General features: G+C 41.8%; 1 protein-coding gene across 1 annotated transcript in view; it reads right to left on the bottom strand.

Annotated features, from left to right (window-relative positions):
* The window catches only part of NIPBL (NIPBL cohesin loading factor), an 822,857-nt gene that overhangs the window by 138,043 nt on the left and 668,246 nt on the right, over positions 1 to 16,568 (bottom strand). Inside the window, exons 27-28 of the mRNA XM_053699671.1 lie at positions 12,254 to 12,352; positions 12,008 to 12,154 (exon numbers count right to left, since the gene is read on the bottom strand). Coding sequence (XP_053555646.1) covers positions 12,008 to 12,154; positions 12,254 to 12,352 — 246 coding nt within the window. The remainder of the gene's footprint in view (positions 1 to 12,007; positions 12,155 to 12,253; positions 12,353 to 16,568) is intronic.

Here is a 16,568-nt window from a genome sequence, read left to right as displayed (position 1 = left end):
CCAAGATGATTTATCTAATGAAGGTAGTGGGGATAGCTCTACATCCTCTCCTTCTGTGTCTACACCAGATTTGCCCGCGCAGGCGACACCTAGCGCGCCAGTGCTTATTTCTATGCAACAATTATCAGCAGTAGTGGATAATTCTATAGCAAATCTTTTATCCAAACTGCCAGTTTTTCAGAGAAAGCGTGATTGTTCAGTTTTAAATACAGATAAAAAGGATGAACAATCAGACTCTGACGATGCCTTATCTATTTTACCCTCACATCCATCGGAAATTTCTCAACAGGCAGAACCTGATCTAGTGGCATTTAAGTTTAAGCTAGAACATCTCCGCGCTTTGCTTAAGGAGGTATTAGCTACTCTGGATGACTGTGATTCCATGGTAGTACCAGAGAAGTTGTGCAAATTGGACAAATTTTTAGAGGTCCCAGTGCACGACGACGCTTTTCCAATACCTCAGAGGGTAGCGAACATAGTGGAAAAGGAGTGGGAGAAGCCAGGTGTACCCTTTGCCCCACCTCCTATATTTAAGAAAATGTTTCCCATAGTAGACCCTAGAAGGGACGCATGGCAAACGGTCCCGAAGGTTGAGGGAGCTGTTTCAACACTAGCGAAGCGCACAACTATTCCTATAGAGGACAGCTGCGCTTTCAAAGATCCTATGGATAAAAAATTGGAAGGATTGCTTAAAAAGATTTTTGTTCAGCAAGGGTTCCTCCTTCAACCAGCTACGTGTGTTATTACTGTCACTTCAGCGGCGTCCTTTTGGTTCAAAGAACTAGAAAGGTCGCTCCAGAAAGAGATTTCCTATGAAGAAGTCATGGACAGAATTCACGCATTAAAGTTAGCTAATTCCTTTATATTGGATGCCGCCTTTCAAATAACGAAATTGGCGGCGAAAAACTCAGGTTTTGCTATAGTAGCGCGGAGGGCGCTTTGGCTAAAATCCTGGTCGGCAGACGTGTCGTCCAAGACTAAGTTACTGAATATTCCTTTCAAGGGTAAGACCCTTTTTGGGCCGGAATTGAAGGAAATTATTTCAGACATCACTGGGGGTAAGGGCCATGCCCTCCCACAGGATAGGCCTATTAAGGCTAAGAACAAGTCTAATTTTCGTTCCTTTCGCAATTTCAGGAACGGACCGGCTAATAACTCCACTGCCGCTAGACATGAAGGTAACGCGGCCCAGCCCAAACCCGCTTGGAAGCCCATGCAAGGCTGGAACAAGGGTAAACAAACCAAGAAACCTGCTGCTTCTACCAAGACAGCATGAAGGGGTAGCCCCCGATCCGGGACCGGATCTGGTAGGGGGCAGACTATCTCTCTTCGCTCAGGCTTGGACAAGAGATGTTCTGGATCCCTGGGCACTAGAGATAGTTTCCAAGGGATACCTGTTAGAATTCAAGGGACTTCCTCCAAAGGGAAGGTTCCACCTGTCTCGCTTATCTTCAGACCAGATAAAGAAACAGGCATTCTTACATTGTGTAAGAGACCTATCAAAGATGGGAGTGATAAACCCAGTCCCCTCTGGGGAACAAGGTCTAGGGTTTTACTCAAACCTGTTTGTGGTTCCCAAAAAAGAGGGAACTTTCAGGCCAATTCTGGATTTAAAGATATTAAACAAGTTCCTCAGAGTTCCATCCTTCAAGATGGAAACCATTCGGACAATCTTACCAACAATCCAGCAGGGTCAATTTTTGACTACCGTGGATCTGAAGGATGCGTATCTGCATATCCCAATCCACAACTCTCATCATCAGTTCCTGAGGTTCGCCTTTCTGGACAAACATTACCAGTTTGTGGCTCTTCCATTCGGTTTAGCCACCGCTCCCAGAATTTTCACAAAGGTGCTAGGGTCCCTTCTAGCGGTCCTAAGACCGAGGGGCATCGCTGTAGCACCTTATCTAGACGACATCCTAATCCAAGCGTCGTCTCTTTCCAAAGCGAGGGCTCATACAGACATTGTGTTGGCTTTTCTCAGATCTCACGGGTGGAAAGTGAACTTAGAAAAAAGTTCACTGTCACCGTCCACAAGGGTTCCTTTTCTGGGAACAATAATAGATTCTGTGGAAATGAAGATCTTTCTCACAGACGTCAGAAAGACAAAGCTTCTAAAAGCTTGTCGAGTTCTTCACTCTATTCCTCAACCCTCCATAGCTCAATGCATGGAAGTAATAGGACTAATGGTCGCAGCAATGGATGTGGTTCCTTTTGCTCGAATTCATCTAAGACCATTACAGCTGTGCATGCTCAATCAGTGGAATGGGGACTATACAGACTTGTCTCCCCAAATTCAAGTAGACCAGGTAACCAGGGACTCACTTCTCTGGTAGTTGACCCAGGATCACCTGTCTCAGGGAATGAGTTTCCGCAGACCGGAGTGGGTCATCGTCACGACCGACGCCAGCCTCTTGGGGTGGGGCGCGGTCTGGGACTCTCTGAAAGCTCAGGGCCTATGGTCGCGGGAAGAGTCGCTTCTCCCGATAAACATTTTGGAACTAAGAGCTATATTCAATGCGCTCCTGGCTTGGCCTCAGCTAGCGGAAGCCAGGTTCATAAGATTTCAGTCGGACAACATAACGACTGTTGCGTACATCAATCATCAGGGGGGAACAAAGAGTTCCCTAGCGATGAAGGAAGTAACCAAGATAATCCAATGGGCAGAGAATCACTCCTGCCATCTATCTGCTATTCACATCCCAGGAGTAGACAACTGGGAGGCGGACTATTTGAGTCGTCAGACTTTCCATCCGGGGGAGTGGGAACTCTATCCGGAGGTCTTTGCTCAGTTAACCCAATTATGGGGCATTCCAGACATGGATCTAATGGCGTCCCATCAGAACTTCAAGATTCCTTGCTACAGGTCCAGATCCAGGGATCCCAAGGCGACTCTAGTGGATGCATTAGTGGCGCCTTGGTCGTTCAACCTAGCATATGTGTTTCCACCGTTTCCTCTCCTCCCCAGGCTCATAGCCAGGATAAAACAGGAGAAGGCCTCGGTGATTCTGATAGCTCCTGCGTGGCCACGCAGGACTTGGTATGCAGACCTGGTGAATATGTCATCGGCTCCACCATGGAAGCTACCTTTGAGACAGGACCTTCTAGTACAAGGTCCATTCGAACATCCCAATCTAGTTTCTCTGCAGCTGACTGCTTGGAAATTGAACACTTGATTTTATCCAAGCGTGGGTTTTCAAATTCTGTGATTGATACTCTGGTCCAAGCCAGAAAACCTGTGACTAGAAGGATTTACCATAAAATATGGAAAAAATATATCTGTTGGTGTGAATCCAAAGGATTCTCCTGGAGTAAGATTAAAATTCCAAAGATTCTCTCCTTTCTCCAAGAAGGTTTGGATAAAGGATTGTCAGCTAGTTCTCTAAAAGGACAGATTTCTGCATTATCCGTCTTGTTGCACAAACGACTGGCAGCTTTGCCAGATGTACAGGCTTTTGTTCAGACTTTGGTTAGAATCAAGCCTGTTTACAGACCCATGACTCCTCCTTGGAGTCTAAATTTAGTTCTTTCAGTTCTTCAAGGGGTTCCGTTTGAACCTTTACATTCCATAGATATTAAGTTACTATCTTGGAAAGTTCTGTTTTTGGTTGCTATTTCTTCTGCTAGAAGAGTTTCTGAATTATCTTTCAGATAAGGTTGTTTTGCGTACTAAGCCTGGTTTTCTTCCAAAAGTTGTTTCCAACGAGAACATCAACCAAGAAATAGTTGTTCCTTCTTTGTGTCCGAATCCAGTTTCAAAGAAGGAACGTTTATTACACAATTTAGATGTTGTTCGTGCTTTAAAGTTCTATTTAGAAGCAACAAAAGATTTTAGACAAACCTCATCCTTGTTTGTCGTTTACTCTGGTAAGAGGAGAGGTCAAAAAGCTACTGCTACCTCTCTCTCTTTCTGGCTGAAAAGCATTATCCGCTTGGCTTATGAGACTGCCGGACGGCAGCCTCCTGACCGTATCACAGCTCACTCTACTAGGGCTGTGGCTTCCACATGGGCCTATAAGAACGAGGCTTCTGTTGACCAGATATGTAAGGCAGCGACTTGGTCTTCTCTGCACACTTTTGCCAAATTCTACAAATTTGATATTTTTGCTTCTTCGGAGGCTGTTTTTGGGAGAAAGGTTTTGCAAGCCGTGGTGCCTTCTGTTTAGGTAACCTGATTTGCTCCCTCCCTTCATCCGTATCATAAAGCTTTGGTATTGGTTCCCACAAGTAATGGATGACTCCGTGGACCGGACACACCAATGTTGGAGAAAACAGAATTTATGCCTGATAAATTACTTTCTTCAACGGTGTGTCCGGTCCACGGCCCGCCCTGGTTTTTTTAATCAGGTTGAAATTTTTTTTCTTTATACACTACAGTCACCACGGCACCCTATAGTTTCTCCTTTTTCTCCTAACCGTCGGTCGAATGACTGGGGGGCGGAGCCAGAGGGGGAGCTATATGGACAGCTCTTGCTGTGTGCTCTCCTTGCCTTTCCCTGTGGGGGAGAACATTTCCCACAAGTAATTGATGACGCCGTGGACCGGACACACCGTTGGAGAAAGTAATTTATCAGGTAAGCATAAATTCTGTTTTCCCTTTTTGTTGAAAAGAGGGGCTTTTATATGTGGCCTGGCTTACACAAACCTAATTCTTATCTTTAGCTATCTAAAGTGGACAGACAGAAATTTGGATCCAGACAAACTAGAAAAAAAACAAAACAAAACCGTGTGTATAAGACTAAGCCTAATTACACCTACACCTACAAGTATTTCCCAAATTTTACACTGAAAGGCACACAGATGTTAATGTCCTATCTTTCCACAATAATTTCTGATTTTTACTTATTTAATGTGTACATTTTAAAGGGACAGTAAAGTCAAAATTAAACATTCATGATTCAGATAGAGCATGCAATTTTAAACAACTTTCCAGTTTACTTCTGTTAATAAATTTGCTTTATTCTTTTGGTATCTTTTATTCAAGAGTAAAACTAGGTAGGCTCATAAGAGCTCAGGAGTGTGCATGTGTATTAGTACTCTATGGCAGCAGTGTTTTTGTAACTTTATTTGTAGCTTTGTTATACAATGTTGAAAAACACTGATGCTATTAGGAGTCTGAAAATCAGAGCATTGTTATTTTAAAATAAGCAAAACTATACATTAAAAAAAACATAATTTATGTAAGAACTTACCTGATAAATTCATTTCTTTCATATTAGCAAGAGTCCATGAGCTAGTGACGTATGGGATATACATTCCTACCAGGAGGGGCAAAGTTTCCCAAACCTTAAAATGCCTATAAATACACCCCTCACCACACCCACAATTCAGTTTAACGAATAGCCAAGAAGTGGGGTGATAAGAAAGTGCAAAAGCATAAAAAATAAGGAATTGGAATAATTGTGCTTTATACAAAAATCATAACCACCACAAAAAAAGGGCGGGCCTCATGGACTCTTGCTAATATGAAAGAAATGAATTTATCAGGTAAGTTCTTACATAAATTATGTTTTCTTTCATGTAATTAGCAAGAGTCCATGAGCTAGTGACGTATGGGATAATGATTACCCAAGATGTGGATCTTTCCACACAAGAGTCACTAGAGAGGGAGGGATAAAATAAAGACAGCCAATTCCTGCTGAAAATAATCCACACCCAAAATAAAGTTTAATGAAAAACATAAGCAGAAGATTCAGACTGAAACCGCTGCCTGAAGTACTTTTCTACCAAAAACTGCTTCAGAAGAAGAAAATACATCAAAATGGTAGAATTTAGTAAAAGTATGCAAAGATGACCAAGTTGCTGCTTTGCAAATCTGATCAACCGAAGCTTCATTCCTAAACGCCCAGGAAGTAGAAACTGACCTGGTAGAATGAGCTGTAATCCTCTGAGGCGGAGTTTTACCCGACTCAACATAGGCAAGATGAATTAAAGATTTCAACCAAGATGCCAAAGAAATGGCAGAAGCTTTCTGGCCTTTTTTAGAACCGGAAAAGATAACAAATAGACTAGAAGTCTTTCGGAAAGACTTAGTAGCTTCAACATAATATTTCAAAGCTCTAACAACATCCAAGGAATGCAATGATTTCTCCTTAGAATTCTTAGGATTAGGACATAATTAAGGAACCACAATTTCTCTACTAATGTTGTTGGAATTCACAACTTTAGGTAAAAATTCAAAAGAAGTTCGCAACACCGCCTTATCCTGATGAAAAATCAGAAAAGGAGACTCACAAGAAAGAGCAGATAATTCAGAAACTCTTCTGGCAGAAGAGATGGCCAAAAGGAACAAAACTTTCCAAGAAAGTAATTTAATGTCCAATGAATGCATAGGTTCAAAGGGAGGAGCTTGAAGAGCTCCCAGAACCAAATTCAAAATCCAAGGAGGAGAAATTAACTTAATGACAGGTTTTATACGAACCAAAGCTTGTACAAAACAATGAATATCAGGAAGAATAGCAATCTTTCTGTGAAAAAGAACAGAAAGAGCAGAGATTTGTCCTTTCAAGGAACTTGCAGACAAACCCTTATCTAAACCATCCTGAAGAAACTGTAAAATTCTCGGTATTCTAAAAGAATGCCAAGAAAAATGATGAGAAAGACACCAAGAAATATAAGTCTTCCAGACTCTATAATATATCTCTCTAGATACAGATTTACGAGCCTGTAACATAGTATTAATCACAGAGTCAGAGAAACCTCTTTGACCAAGAATCAAGCGTTCAATCTCCATACCTTTAAATTTAAGGATTTCAGATCCTGATGGAAAAAAGGACCTTGCGACAGAAGGTCTGGTCTTAACGGAAGAGTCCACGGTTGGCAAGAGGCCATCCGGACAAGATCCGCATACCAAAACCTGTGAGGCCATGCCGGAGCTACCAGCAGAACAAACGAGCATTCCTTCAGAATCTTGGAGATTACTCTTGGAAGAAGAACTAGAGGCGGAAAGATATAGGCAGGATGATACTTCCAAGGAAGTGATAATGCATCCACTGCCTCCGCCTGAGGATCCCGGGATCTGGACAGATATCTGGGAAGTTTCTTGTTTAGATGAGACGCCATCAGATCTATTTCTGGAAGTTCCCACATTTGAACAATCTGAAGAAATACCTCTGGGTGAAGAGACCATTCGCCCGGATGCAACGTTTGGCGACTGAGATAATCCGCTTCCCAATTGTCTACACCTGGGATATGAACCGCAGAGATTAGACAGGAGCTGGATTCCGCCCAAAACAAAATTTGAGATACTTCTTTCATAGCCAGAGGACTGTGAGTCCCTCCTTGATGATTGATGTATGCCACAGTTGTGACATTGTCTGTCTGAAAACAAATGAACGATTCTCTCTTCAGAAGAGGCCAAAACTGAAGAGCTCTGAAAATTGCACGGAGTTCCAAAATATTGATCGGTAATCTCACCTCCTGAGATTCCCAAACTCCTTGTGCCGTCAGAGATCCCCACACAGCTCCCCAACCTGTGAGACTTGCATCAGTTGAAATTACAGTCCAGGTCGGAAGCACAAAAGAAGCCCCCTGAATTAAACGATGGTGATCTGTCCACCACGTTAGAGAGTGTCGAACAATTGGTTTTAAAGATATTAATTGAGATATCTTTGTGTAATCCTTGCACCATTGATTCAGCATACAGAGCTGAAGAGGTCGCATGTGAAAACGAGCAAAGGGGATCGCGTCCGATGCAGCAGTCATAAGACCTAGAATTTCCATGCATAAAGGCTACCGAAGGGAATGATTGTGACTGAAGGTTTCGACAAGCTGAAATCAATTTTAGACGTCTCTTGTCTGTTAAAGACAGAGTCATGGACACTGAATCTATCTGGAAACCTAGAAAGGTTACCCTTGTCTGAGGAATCAAATGAACTTTTTGGTAAATTGATCCTCCAACCATGATCTTGAAGAAACAACACAAGTCGATTCGTATGAGATTCTGCTAAATGTAAAGACTGAGCAAGTACCAAGATATCGTCCAAATAAGGAAATACCACAATACCCTGTTCTCTGATTACAGACAGAAGGGCACCGAGAACCTTTGTAAAAATTCTTGGAGCTGTAGCTAGGCCAAACGGCAGAGCCACAAACTGGTAATGCTTGTCCAGAAAAGAGAATCTCAGGAACTGATAATGATCTGGATGAATCGGAATATGCAGATATGCATCCTGTAAATCTACTGTGGACATATAATGCCCTTGCTGAACAAAAGGCAAGATAGTCCTTACAGTTACCATCTTGAACGTTGGTATCCTTACATAACGATTCAATATTTTTAGATCCACAACTGGTCTGAAGGAATTCTCCTTCTTTGGTACAATGAAGAGATTTGAATAAAACCCCATCCCCTGTTCCGGAACTGGAACTGGCATAATTACTCCAGCCAACTCTAGATCTGAAACACAATTCAGAAATGCTTGAGCTTTCACTGGATTTACTGGGACACGGGAAAGAAAAAATCTCTTTGCAGGAGGTCTCATCTTGAAACCAATTCTGTACCCTTCTGAAACAATGTTCTGAATCCAAAGATTGTGAACAGAATTGATCCAAATTTCTTTGAAAAAACGTAACCTGCCCCCTACCAGCTGAGCTGGAATGAGGGCCGCACCTTCATGAGGACTTAGAAGCAGGCTTTGCCTTTCTAGCAGGCTTGGATTTATTTCAGACTGGAGATGGTTTCCAAACTGAAACTGCTCCTGAGGATGAAGGATTAGGCTTTTGTTCTTTGTTGAAACGAAAGGAACGAAAACGATTATTAGCCCTGTTTTTACCTTTAGATTTTTTATCCTGTGGTAAAAAAGTTCCTTTCCCACCAGTAACAGTTGATAATAGAATCCAACTGAGAACCAAATAATTTGTTACCCTGGAAAGAAATGGAAAATAGAGTTGATTTAGAAGCCATATCAGCATTCCAAGTCTTAAGCCATAAAGCTCTTCTAGCTAAAATAGCTAGAGACATAAACCTGACATCAACTCTGATAATATCAAAAATGGCATCACAGATAAAATTATTAGCATGCTGAAGAAGAATAATAATATCATGAGAATCATGATCTGTTACTTGTTGCGCTAAAGTTTCCAACCAAAAAGTTGAAGCTGCAGCAACATCAGCCAATGATATAGCAGGTCTAAGAAGATTACCTGAACACAGATAAGCTTTTCTTAGAAAGGATTCAATTTTCCTATCTAAAGGATCCTTAAACGAAGTACCATCTGACGTAGGAATAGTAGTACGTTTAGCAAGGGTAGAAATAGCCCCATCAACTTTAGGGATTTTGTCCCAAAATTCTAATCTGTCAGACGGCACAGGATATAATTGCTTAAAACGTTTAGAAGGAGTAAATGAATTACCCAATTTATCCCATTCTTTGGAAATTACTGCAGAAATAGCATTAGGAACAGGAAAAACTTCTGGAATAACCACAGGAGATTTAAATACCTTATCCAAACGTTTAGAATTAGTATCAAGAGGACCAGAATCCTCTATTTCTAAAGCAATTAGTACTTCTTTAAGTAAAGAACGAATAAATTCCATTTTAAATAAATATGAAGATTTATCAGCATCAATCTCTGAGACAGAATCCTCTGAACCAGAAGAGTCATCAGAATCAGAATGATGATGTTCATTTAAAAATTCATCTGTAGGGAGAGAAGTTTTAAAAGATTTTTTACGTTTACTAGAAGGAGAAATAACAGACATAGCCTTCTTTATGGATTCAGAAACAAAATCTCTTATGTTATCAGGAACATTCTGCACCTTAGATGTTGAAGGAACTGCAACAGACAATGGTACTTTACTAAAGGAAATATTATCTGCATTAACAAGTTTGTCATGACAATTAATACAAACAACAGCCGGAGGAATAGCTACCAAAAGTTTACAGCAGATACACTTAGCTTTGGTAGATCCAGCACTAGACAGCGATTTTCCTGTAGTATCTTCTGACTCAGATGCAACGTGAGACATCTTGCAATATGTAAGAGAAAAAACAACATATAAAGCAAAATTGATCAAATTCCTTAAATGACAGTTTCAGGAATGGGAAAAAATGCCAAAGAATAAGCTTCTAGCAACCAGAAGCAATGAAAAAATGAGACAAATGATGTGGAGACAAAAGCGACGCCCATATTTTTTAGCGCCAAATAAGACGCCCACATTATTTGGCGCCTAAATGCTTTTGGCGCCAAAAATGACGCCACATCCGGAACGCCGACACTTTTGGCGCAAAATAACGTCAAAAAATGACGCAACTTCCGGCGACACGTATGACGCCGGAAACGGAAAAGATTTTTTGTGCCAAAAAAGTCCGCGCCAAGAATGACGCAATAAAATGAAGCATTTTCAGCCCCCGCGAGCCTAACAGCCCACAGGGAAAAAGAGTCAAATTTTTGAAGGTAAGAAAAAATGATTAATTCAAATGCATTATCCCAAATATGAAACTGACTGTCTGAAAAATAAGGAATGTTGAACATTCTGAGTCAAGGCAAATAAATGTTTGAATACATATATTTAGAACTTTATAAACAAAGTGCCCAACCATAGCTTAGAGTGTCACAGAAAATAAGATTTACTTACCCCAGGACACTCATCTACATGTTTGTAGAAAGCCAAACCAGTACTGAAACGAGAATCAGCAGAGGTAATGGTATATATAAGAGTATATCGTCGATCTGAAAAGGGAGGTAAGAGATGAATCTCTACAACCGATAACAGAGAACCTATGAAATAGACCCCGTAGAAGGAGATCACTGCATTCAAATAGGCAATACTCTCCTCACATCCCTCTGACATTCACTGCACGCTGAGAGGAAAACCGGGCTCCAACTTGCTGCGGAGCGCATATCAACGTAGAATCTAGCACAAACTTACTTCACCACCTCCATCGGAGGCAAAGTTTGTAAAACTGAATTGTGGGTGTGGTGAGGGGTGTATTTATAGGCATTTTAAGGTTTGGGAAACTTTGCCCCTCCTGGTAGGAATGTATATCCCATACGTCACTAGCTCATGGACTCTTGCTAATTACATGAAAGAAAAAAACTTTATGGGCTATATAAATAGATCTACACAACATTTATGCAAAGAAAAATTGAGTGTATGTCGTCCCTTTAACAGCTTTGCTGTGGTGCTCTTTGCCTTTTCCTTCTGGCCAGGAGTGATATTCCCAACAGTAATTGAGGACTATGTGGACTCACCATATCTTAGGAAAGAAATCGGTCTATCTTCCTTGTGAATGACAAATCCCAGGGATAATGGGTCTCAACATTGATTTGAGCTCCCACATTTTAAACCCATTAGCAAATTACAGGAAATACCCTCTATTCTCAAACACCTCCAAGAACAGAACTGATTAGAGGGGAAGTGGGTTCTTGGCTTCCCCCTAATGTCGGGAATTATATCCCACATGTTATGGAATACTATGGACCATAATTATTTTACAAAATAAATATTTTTCTGTTTTAAAAGTAGTAAAATACCAATGATATGCAGAATTATGTTGGGAAGTCCAGGGAAATGGACCTGAAGGTGCACGGTAGAACTTATCAGGTCTTTTAAACAACTTTCCAATTTACTTCCATTATCAGTTTGTCCTAGTGACCATGTGCAAAGGTAACAGTGTATACATACGAGTCTATAGTTGGCTGATGGCTGTCACATAATATAGTGGACAGGGAAATGAAAGCAATCTCAAGTTTCTCAAAAAAAAAATTAACTTAATTTAAATTTAGAGTAACTACTATTGCATTATCTTTTTTGTGTGCATATGTGGGTTATGCAATTCCACTGTATTTAATGGTCATTTAAATAGTAGGAAAGTTTTCACATACAGTAAGATCCTTTATTTCAGTTGATGTAACGTAATGTGTTGAACCATTAATAATGTTTAGTAATTTCCTGCCTTTGGTGGAATTAAACTGCACCCATTGTACATATGCAAGCTAATGTTACAGCTTTAATGGAAATGTGAATGCATAGTCATACTTTGTTTCAAGTACCTATACTTACCAGAATTCGCTCCACCAGCATGTCGTAATACTGTTCTGCAAGTTGGGGCCGACAGAGCACAAACCGTCCAAGTAATTCTACAGCTGCTTCTCTGACACTTGTTGAGTTATCCATTAGTCTCCCGTGAACACCTCTTTGCATATCCAACTACAAAAAAATTATAATTTAATAATAAAAAGAAGTACAAAATAAAAATGTTTTGGAGGTACCAAAAGCAGAAGCCTGCAGTATGAGACTGTAATTTACCCTTGCAAGAATGCTGGGGTCAACAGCAACCACCTCCGACAAACATTTCATGGCTTTTGTTCTGACAGCGATAGCATTTTCTCCAAGTACCCGCAAAATCTAAGAAAGACACACATATATATAGGAAACTTTGCTTGCCATCAAAAACAAAATTAATGCTTACTTGATAAAAAAATTCCTGACATGGAGAGTCCACGACGTTATTCCAATTACTAGTGGGATATTCACTCCTGGCCAGCAGGAGGCGGCAAAGAGCACCCCAGCAGAGCTGTTAAGTGTCACTTTTCCTTATAGATAACCCTCAGTCATTCAGTCGAAGGAAAATGGAAAAAGAGGATAACCAAAAGGTGTAGAGGTGCCTGAAGTTTAACAAAAAATACTGTCTAATCTTAAGGGTGGGGTCGTGGACTCCCCATGTCCGGAAAGAAAGAAATTTATCAGGTAAGCATAAATTTTGTTTTCTTTCCTAAGACATGGAGTCCATGATATAATTCCAATTAATACCCAAGCTAGAGGACATGGAAGGAACAAGGAGGTAGAGCAAGGCAGGAAGACCTAAACAGAAGGCACCACCGCTTGAAGAACCTTTCTCCCAAGAGGCCTCAGCTGAGGAAAAAGTATAAAATTTGGAGAAAGTATGCAGAGAGGACCATGTTGCCGCATTGCGATTCTGTTCCACAGAAGCTTTATTTTTGAAAGCCCAAGAATAGGAGACAGCCCTAGTGGAATGAGCCATAATTCTCTCAGGAGGCTGCTGACCTTATAAGTCTTATAAGTAAAACGAATCATACATCTCAACCAAAAGGAAAGAGAAGTAGAATTGGCCTTCTGACCCTTACACTTTCCTGAGAAACAAACAAACAGGGCAGAAGACTGACGAAAATCTTCAGTAGCCTGTAGGTAAAATTTTAGAGCACGCACAACATCCAAGTTATGCAAAATACGTTCCTTATGAGAAGGATTAGGACAAAAGGAAGGAACAACAATATCCTAATGTTTTGATCCGAAAACCACCTTAGGGAGAAACCCCAATTAAGTAAGAAGGACCCCCTTATCCGCATGAAAAATAAGGTAAGGTGAATCACACTGCAGAGCCGAGAGCTCAGAAACTCTGCGAGCAGAGGAAATAGCAATAAGAAACAAAACTTTCCAAGATAACAACTTAATATCTACTGAATGCATTGACTCAAAACAGAGCCTGCTGCAAAACTCTAAGAACTAGGTTAAGGCTCAAAGGAGGAGCAACAGGCTTAAACACAGGCCTGACAAAAAGATTGAACATCTGGCACATCCGCCAGACGTTTGTGTAAAAGAATAGACAGCGCAGAAATCTGATGCTTAAGAGAACTGACTGACAAACCCTTCTCCAGACCTTCCTGGAGAAATGACAAAATTCTAGGAATCCTGACCCTGCTCCAAGAGAAGCCTTTCGATTCACACCAATAAAGATATTTGAGCCATAACTTATGGTAAATCTTGCGTGTAACCGGCTTGCAAGCTTGAAGCATGGTATCAATAACAGACTCAGAAATCCACGCTTAGCCAAAACTAATCGTTCAATCTCCAAGCAGTCGACTTCAGAGAAACTAGATTAGTTAGAAGGTCCTTCCTCAGAGATAACCTCCAAGGTGGAAGAGAAGACATCTTCACCAGGTCTGCAAACCAGATCCTGCGAGGCCATGCAGGAGCTATCAGAATTACAGATGCTCTCTCCTGTTTGATACGAACAATGACTCGTGAAAGGAGAGCAATCGGAGGAAACAGGTATGCTAGACCGAAATCCCAAGGAACCGCCAGAGCATCTATCAGGGCGGCCCGAGGATCTCTTGACCTTGAACCGTACCTTGGAAGCTTGGCGTTCTGACGAGACACCATCAGATCCAACTTCGGCACCCCCCACTTGATGGTTAACCGGGAGAACAACTCTGGATGGAGAGCCCAATTCCTGGGATGAAAAGTATGTTTGCTCAGAAAATCCGCCTCCCAGTTGTCCACTCCTGTTGTCCCAGTTGTCCACAATCGTGAGCTGCCGCCCGCTGAATAATCTGAGCCACCTCCTTCATGGCCAAGGAGTTCCTCCCTGGTGGTTGATGTAAGCCACTGAGGTGATGTTGTCCAACTGGAATCTGATAAACTGGGCTAAGGACAACTGAGGCCAAGCCATCAGGGCATTGAAGATCGCTCTCAATTCCAAGATCTTTAAGGGGAGAGAAGACTCCTCCCGAGTTTATAGGCCCTGAGCCCTAAACGAGTCCCAGACTGCTGCCCAGCCTAGCATCCATGGTCACAATGACCCAGGAGGGTCACTGGAAGCATTTGCCCTGAGACAGATAATCCTGAGAAATCCGCCATGAGAGAGAGTCTAATTGTAGAGCTCTCAAATGGAATCGAGCAAAGGGAATGATGTCCATGGAAGTGACCATCAGACCAATTACCTCAATACATTGAGCCACTGATGGCCAAACAGCAGACTAAAGAGACAAGAGGAGAGAAGTTTGGATTTTCTGACCTCAGTCAGAAAAATCTTCATAGATAGGGAATCTATGATGGTCTCTAAGAAACACACCCTTGTAGTCGCAACAAGTGAACTCTTTTTCCAAATTCAAAATACAAGATCTCTGTATAAGAGTTTGCTAGTTGAAAAGATAGCGCCTGAAACAATATGTCGTCCAGGTAAAGCGCCACCGCAATTCCCTGAGACCTAACAACTGCCAAGAGAGTCCGCAGAACCTTTGTGAAAATTCTGGGAGCTGTGGCAAGGCCAAATGGAAGAGCAACAAATTGAAAGTGCTTGTCTAGAAAAGCAAATTTCAGGAACTGGTGATGATCCCTGTGGATGGGAACATGAAGATACGCGTCCTTCAGGATTATGGTCGTCATGAACTTACCCTCTTGGTCCAAAGGAAGAATGGAACGAATGGTTTCCATTTTGAAGGACGGTACCCTGAGAAATGTTTTGAGACACTTTAGGTTTAAAATGGGCCAAAATGTTTCCTCTTTCTTGGGAACCACAAACAGATTTGAATAGAATCCTAGACAATGTTCCCTTACTGGGACTGGAACAATCACTCCCAGGGAGGAAAGGTCCTAAATGCAGCTTAAGAATGCCTCTCTTTTTACCTGATCCACAGATAACCTTGAGGAGGAGGAATCTGCCCCTGGGAGGACAAGTCTTGAATTCTATTTTGTAACCCTGAGATACTATGTCCACAGCCCAAGGGTCTGGGACATTGCGTATCCAAGCTTGTCGAAACAAGCAAAGTCTGCCCCCCACTTGATCCAATCCCGGACCGGGGGCAGACCGTTCATGCTGACTTAGCCTCAGGTGAAAGCTTCTTTGATTGCTTCCCCTTATTCCAAGTCTGATTGGATCTCCAAGTGGACTTGGACTGCTCCGGCTTGAAGGAGGGAGAGGAAGACTTTTGACCTTTGAAGTTACGAACTTTATTTCTATTCTTCTTGTCTTGTGGTAGAAAGGACCCCTTCCTACCCATAATTTCAGAAAACAGAATTTATGTTTACCTGATAAATTACTTTCTCCAACGGTGTGTCCGGTCCACGGCGTCATCCTTACTTGTGGGATATTCTCTTCCCCAACAGGAAATGGCAAAGAGCCCAGCAAAGCTGGTCACATGATCCCTCCTAGGCTCCGCCTACCCCAGTCATTCGACCGACGTTAAGGAGGAATATTTGCATAGGAGAAACCATATGGTACCGTGGTGACTGTAGTTAAAGAAAATAAATTATCAGACCTGATTAAAAAAACCAGGGCGGGCCGTGGACCAGACACACCGTTGGAGAAAGTAATTTATCAGGTAAACATAAATTCTGTTTTCTCCAACATAGGTGTGTCCGGTCCACGGCGTCATCCTTACTTGTGGGAACCAATACCAAAGCTTTAGGACACGGATGAAGGGAGGGAGCAAATCAGGTCACCTAAATGGAAGGCACCACGGCTTGCAAAACCTTTCTCCCAAAAATAGCCTCAGAAGAAGCAAAAGTATCAAACTTGTAAAATTTGGTAAAAGTGTGCAGTGAAGACCAAGTCGCTGCCCTACATATCTGATCAACAGAAGCCTCGTTCTTGAAGGCCCATGTGGAAGCCACAGCCCTAGTGGAATGAGCTGTGATTCTTTCGGGAGGCTGCCGTCCGGCAGTCTCGTAAGCCAATCTGATGATGCTTTTAATCCAAAAAGAGAGAGAGGTAGAAGTTGCTTTTTGACCTCTCCTTTTACCAGAATAAACAACAAACAAGGAAGATGTTTGTCTAAAATCCTTTGTAGCATCTAAATAGAATTTTAGAGCGCGAACAACA

Source organism: Bombina bombina, chromosome 2 (genome assembly GCF_027579735.1).
Source record: "Bombina bombina isolate aBomBom1 chromosome 2, aBomBom1.pri, whole genome shotgun sequence".
NCBI lineage: Eukaryota > Metazoa > Chordata > Amphibia > Anura > Bombinatoridae > Bombina > Bombina bombina.
This window is presented reverse-complemented; position numbering and strand designations above follow the sequence as displayed.